Source organism: Tupaia chinensis, unplaced genomic scaffold (assembly GCF_000334495.1).
Source record: "Tupaia chinensis unplaced genomic scaffold, TupChi_1.0 Scaffold000076_1, whole genome shotgun sequence".
Lineage (NCBI taxonomy): Eukaryota > Metazoa > Chordata > Mammalia > Scandentia > Tupaiidae > Tupaia > Tupaia belangeri.
The window spans coordinates 543,722-550,262 of record NW_006159536.1 but is presented as its reverse complement, the minus strand read 5'-3'; the positions used below and the strand labels follow the sequence as shown (position 1 = coordinate 550,262).

The 6,541-nt window shown below is 48.4% G+C and overlaps 1 protein-coding gene across 1 annotated transcript in view; it reads right to left on the bottom strand.

Annotated features, from left to right (window-relative positions):
* Positions 1–292, bottom strand: part of FZD5 (frizzled class receptor 5) — a gene marked incomplete at its 3' end in the record, with an annotated part of 1,626 nt that extends 1,334 nt beyond the window's left edge. The window contains 1 exon segment of the mRNA XM_027768366.1: positions 15–292. Coding sequence (XP_027624167.1) covers positions 15–237 — 223 coding nt within the window.
* Positions 293–6,541: the final 6,249 nt, after the last annotated feature.

Sequence of the window (6,541 nt, the reverse complement as noted above, 5' to 3'; positions counted from 1 at the left end):
CGGCGGCCAGCAGTCCTTGGCGCGCTCACACACCGAGCGGCAGGGCGGCAGCGGCTTGTGGTAGTCCGGCAGGCAGATGGGCGTGTACATGGAGCACAGGAAAAAGCGCAGGTCGGGCGAGCAGTGGATCTCCACCAGCGGCCAGAACTGGTGCACCTCCAGGCCGGCCTCGTCCTGCGTGTCGTGGTTGAACTGGTTGGGCATGTGCGTCAGGTTGTAGCCGATGCCCCGGCACATGGGCACCGTGATTTCCTGGCACACCGGGGCCTTGGAGGCGGGGGCCGGCTCCCCGCCGCGCACGGCAGCAACAGCGAGGGCGGCGCAGACGGGTCAGGCCGAGCCATCGCCTCCTCCCTCCCCTTGCCTCCCGCAGCCCGCGAGGGGCCAAGGCAGGCAGAGGAATCCGGGGCCAGGGCTTCCCTCTCCGGCGTCCTGTGTGTGGCGCCGACGCTGGCAACCTGTTGGCTTCTTTTTTTTCTTAAAGAAATCCGTCCAAAGATAAATTACTCCGGGAAGGCGCTGCCTCCGCTGGCAGCGTTCAGCTCCTCGCCGGATAGGGGCTGGGAGGGACGGTTAGGGCTCCGATTTCAGGGAAAGGACTCTTTAAAAGAGAAGGTGGGGGAGAAGAAAAATTGCAACCACTCCCTATCCGAAGGGAGTCAACAGCGCTGCAAGCGGTCCCCAAATCTTAAGTTAACCCCTCTGTTTTCCTCCCGTCCACCTTCTGGAACCAAACGACTGACTTCGCCCACCCTCCTTTCCCTGGCTGGGCTCTCCAGGCTGTGCCTCGGGGTCAGCGCTCTCAGCCCCCAGGGAAATGGCAGGGGGACAGGGAGAGGGACGCGAGAAAGGGACGGCGCGGGCTCTCACCTACGCGGATCCCGCCGAGAGGAACAGACAGCCCGCAGCCAGCCTGGGTCCTCGGTCTCTGGGGCACTCCGCTCAGAAACGCGACTCAGAGCCGGGCCGACGCCAGGAAAGTTTAGCGACAAGCAGGGTACCCGTGGCGGTGGCACATGGCAGCAGGTGGGGGCGTCTCAGAGAGGAGGGCGCCTCCCGAACACGGTCGGCGCAGGCCGGTCACTCGCCCTCTCCTCCTCCGGGCCCCCCGGCAGGATCCTGGCGGAGCAGGCTAGGGGAGGGTGGGGGGTTCAGCGGGGGCCCGCTGGCCGCTCTCCTCCTCCCCTGCAGGGGGCTCTGCGCTCCAGCGGACTCCTGAGGGAGGTGGCGGCGCTCTCGGGACGCGCCCGGCTCGGCTCCTCCCCCGCGCTCTCGCACCCTTTCGCCCACCTCCGGCAGGCACCGAGCGACCGCGGCGGAGTCGCGGCCGCGGGCCGCCCGGCCCCTCCCCCCCCCCCCGCCACGCTCTCCGCGTGTCCCCGCCCCCTGCCCCGCGGGCTTGGCCGCTCCCCAGGCGCCCTCCCGCCCCGCCCCGAGCGGGCAGCCGAGGAGCGCTGGCCAATCCTGGGCCGAGAAGCGACGGGGGCGGAGCGAATACTAAGCAGGCTGCCTTGAGAACCGGGCGGGAAACCCTGGCCAGAAGTCCCCTCCGGAGTCCTCTGCCCGCGCCCACCCTTGCGGGGCTCGCTCTCCTGTGTTGTGCTAGCTTATTATGAACCTTTGCTTCCAGGCCCCCACCAGGTTGCATCTGCAGCTAAGCGTCTCCAAAAGAATTGCTCAGAGAAGCATTCCTACCGTGGCACCTGTCCCTCCTGCGGTGTCTTGGTACTGGGTGAGCTCCGCAGAAAGAAGAGCGAATGCTCAAGAGTGGTACCGTGTGCCCGATAGCTTGTTACGTTAATGTGAGATCTCCAATCCTTACGATTCTATGAGTCAGGTATCCCTACCGGTGTAGAAACCCAGACAGAAAGTTGACCAAGACAGCCAAGCTAATCATAGTTACCCAGGAAAGCTGTGACCTAGGCGATCTTGTTCGTCGCCGCTTTCTGAGCGCCTGGCACGTAGTAGGCGCTCAAATGGCAGACTTAGGACTCAAGCCCAGGCAGTTGGGCATAAGTATCCACAATCTTATGCCCCCACCCCACCCCATCTACCATTGCATCTCCCAGGCTTCGACCTTAACGTTGCATCTTGAACAAAATCTTACTGTTGGAATAATAAAGTGGGTTTCTTTGTGCCTTTGAAAAACTCGAGAGATGCTAATCCTTTATCGGTTCAGGTTCATAATGCCAGACAGTTTCAAAGTCGCCCGCATTGAGAAGCAGCATTGGTTCAGGGATCTGTACTGGGTGGGGCGCTGTGTCCCCTCTGACCACCTGCTAGGGGCCGGAGACAGGGACTCAGAGCGACCAGGCTGCAGGAAGACCTGCGAGGCACCCCAGCGTCAGGGACTCTCTCCAGATGAGTTATCCCGCTTCAAGCTTTAAACGTTCTGAAAAGGCCTGCTTTCTACATGTTCTAATTAGGTTGTAGGACTGAGGTGGTTGCCATACTTGAAAATTGTACACGTTTATGTAGAGGATTTAAATTGTCCTCTGCTCCCCTACTGCTTTCTTCCATTGGGGAAAAGGCAAAAATAGGCAGGCAGGACCGGACTCCATGGCTGAGATCCATAGTAGGTTATTGTCAATCTTCTACCCTGGATTCCATTTGTGCAGACTGGGAATCTGAACTACAGAAGAGTCCTCTCATTCCTGTAGCAAGGCTTTGTGGGAAATAACGCAGAACATATGTATTAATCCAGCCTCAAAGTTAAAAAGGAATAAATACCAATCGCTTCATAGACATCAAAAAACTATTAACACATGTTAAAAATGTACTTTACGTCTTTCATTCCTTGGAGTTCTACAGGTGTTCATATTTGATCTCTTTTGGTTTGGGGAACTACTTGGTTCCCTGGATAGGCAAACATCCCAGGACTGAAAGTACTGGAAGTGGAAAGCTATGGAATGGCAGTCAAAAAGAAAGGAAGCCCTCAGTGGAAAGTATGCACAGACTGTGAACATGCCAGGGGAGGCCGACTCTTGCTGTGTGCTTGATGCAACGTGTGTATTATTGGGGATGGACAAGTGTAGGCTAATAATAAAAATTATTTGAAGTTGGAGAATGTTAATCATTCACATTGGAATTTAGCCGAGATACTTGTGTTATTTTACTCAGTTCTGACTTGAACTGATGTTATTTACCGGTTTGCAAGCCTTCCTTCTTAATCAATGCAAAACTTCACTTTTGCTTAGAGATCTCTAGTAATATTAGTAGTAACAGTGGAAAACTTCGCCAAAAGTGATTTACTGTGTGTTGTATAGCTCTTTGTGTCATTTTAATATTTGCTTTTTTCATGTTACTTCAATTTAGAGGCCATTTGGGACCAGCAGATGGCGTAGTAGTTATGTCTCAAGACTCCCACATAGTCAACCATGGTTTGAGTCCCAGACCCGGCTGCTCAAAACTCATGCCGGGCGCATGTGTGTGCATGCCCAAAATCCTGAGAGGAGAATGGAGGAGAAGGGATTGTAGCATGGCCATCTCTCAATGTGATGACTTGTCACTTTCTATCTCTGTCTCTCTCTATGTCTCTGGTAAGCACAAACGCCCTACAGCAAAAATCTCTTAAATAAATAAATAAATTTAGAGACCATTTAAAATACACACTTTAATGTATATTAGGCAGGGCTGGCAGGTGGTGTGGTGGTTAGGCACTGGACTCCCACATGACCGAACATGGTTCAAGTCCCAGACCTGGCGGCTTGCTTTCCTCACTTTTTCACTTTCTCTCTTTCCTTCTCTGTCTCTTTTTCATCAAACTAAAATAATAATAATAAAAAATAAATAAATAAATAAATAAAATTAAATAATTCTTTTAAAAAACAACATTAGGCAGGATACTAAGTAATTCATAGGTGGGGTCTTTAAAAAGTTAGGAAAAATACAGATTACAAAAAAACTATGACTGGATTTTGGAACTGTTGTGCACCAAGATAAATTTGTACTTTAATTCCATTTTGGGAGGGGGCAGCAGGTGGCATGTTGGTTAAGGCACTAGACTCCCACATGACCAACCATAGTTCGAGTCCTGGATCCGGAAACATAAAACTCATGCTAGGTGTGTGCGTGCATACCCAAAATCCCAAGTGGAGAATGAAGGAGAAGAGATTGCAGTGTGGCAGTCCCACCTGGGGAATGATTTCTAACTTTCTCTGGCAAGTGCAAGCACCCTATGACAAAAACCTAAAAAAAAAAAAAAAAAAAAAATTGCATTTTTTCATGTCCTTTTTGAAGTCTTCTAATTTATGACACCTCACAATCAGATGAAGACACTGGTACCAAAATGAATTGTCTGGATTTGTTTATTTAGTTCATGAAAAGGGTAGGTATTAAAATGTTCATACCTTGTGGTGACTATAGTTAATAACAATATATTACAACTAAAAATTGTTGACAGATTAAATGTTATGGGTTCTCACCACATAAAAAAGTATGTAAGAGAATGCATGTGTTAAATAGCTTAATTTAGCCATTCCACAATGGATGTGTGTGTGTCTGTGCGTGTGTGTATCAAAATGTCAGGCTATAAATCATAAATATATGCAATTTTTACCTGTCAATTTTTAAAAATAAATTAAGGGTCAGCTCTATAGCCAAGTGGTTTAGGGGAGTCAAATCCCACATGGCTGACTGTGGTTTAAATTCCAATCTTGGCCTCAGTGGCTTGAAAAATATTCCCATGTGTCTATGTGTCCAAATCCTGGCAGGACAGAGAAATGGGGAAGGGATCATGTCATGATCACACCCCACTGGGAGGTGCTTTCTTACTCTTTCTCTGTCTCTCTTTGGCCAGTGCACAAGTAGCAATTAAAAATAGTCATGCAAAAGTTTCTCTGGAGCCATAATTATTCAACAAATTGAAAAATATTACTTTTTTTAAAGATGCAAGTTTTTCTTTCTTCTTGTTTTTCTTGAGAGAGAGTTTTGCTATAGGGTGTGTGTGCTTCCTGGAGTGACAGAGAGACAGAGAGAAAGAAAGCAAAAAATCCCCCCCCACTCTGGGGGGGAATGGCCACACCACAATCCCTTCTCCTCCATTTTCCTCTTTGGACTTTGAGCACACACGCACACTGGCCTGGCATGCATTTCAAGTGGCTAGATCTGGGACTCGAATGATGGTGGTTCGAGTGGGAGTCCAGCAATATAACCATTATGCCATCTCTAGTCCTGTAAGATTTTTTTTCTTTTTTAAAAAAATTTTTGTTTAAGGGCAAGTGTACTTGCTGGAGACCGACAGAGAGAGAGGAAAAGTAAGAAAGTATCTCACAGGAGGGATGGTCATGCTGCAATTTCTTTTCCTCCATTTTCCTATTGGGATTTAGAGCGCACATGCATTTGCACCTGGTATGTTTTTCAAGTTGCCGGATCCAGATCAAATTGCGCAGTCATCCAATTTCTTTGACCACCATGCCACCAACTGGCCCTCTTTCTTTTTTAAAAAATTGCCACAGGTCAGGACCAGCAAATGCAGCAGATGGCATAGCGGTTACGTCACTGGACTCCCACATGGCTGACTATGGTTTAATTCTCGGACCCAGTGGCTTGAAACTCATGCTGGGAGCATGTGTGTGTGTATGTGTGTGTGTGTGTGTGTGTGTGTGTGTGTGTATGCCCAAGATCCCAGGAGGAGAATGGAAGGAGAAGGGATTGAAGTGTGGTCACTCCCCCCCCCCGGGGGCTGATTTCTCACTTTCCCTCTCACTGTCTCTGTCTCTCTCTCTCCAGTGAGCACATGTGCTCTAAGGCAAAAACCTCTAAAAAGAACTTGCCACAGGTCATGGACTTCCCAGAGAGAAACAGAAATGGAAAGAGAGGGAGAAAGCATAACCCCAATAGGGTATGGTCATGCTGCAATCCCTTCTCCATTCCTCCATCCTGTCTGGATTTGGAGAATGCACATATAAGTACCTGGCATGTTTTTCAAGCCATTAGAGCCAGGATTCAAACTACAGTCAGCAAGGTGGGTTCTGGCTCCCTTAACCAGTAGCCTGCAGGGCCAGCCCTAATGGCACAATTTTTAAACATTTGGAACACTGCCTAGCATCTTCCTATTGGTTCACTTATCTATCTACCTTCCAACCATTCAACAAACATCAAATTCCTGAACTGAAGAAACTACCACCATGTTGAATGACTGTCTACCAAACTAGACTCAAGACATTCAACTTAATAAATTATTGTCTGAGGTGTGTTTATTGGTTGATGAAATACAGAGGATAATGCTAAATATTCCATCTAACGGGTTTGTGACAGTCTATAAATTTTGAAGTATTGGTTTTGGATTTTGTTATCAAGAAATAATTACAGCATTTTTAGTCTTACGTTGTTTGTACATCCAATTCAATGCTGTAAAAATGAAGAGGTAGCCTTTGTATATACCATTCTATATCTTGGTAATCAAGCCTGGAATGGTATGGTATGCATAGACACTTTGATAAATATTTGTGAAATAAATGAATGAATGAATGAAAGACAACTAATATTAACTTTCTTAACGTTAGCATCTGGCATTGAATCCTTGAACAGAGCTTACCTT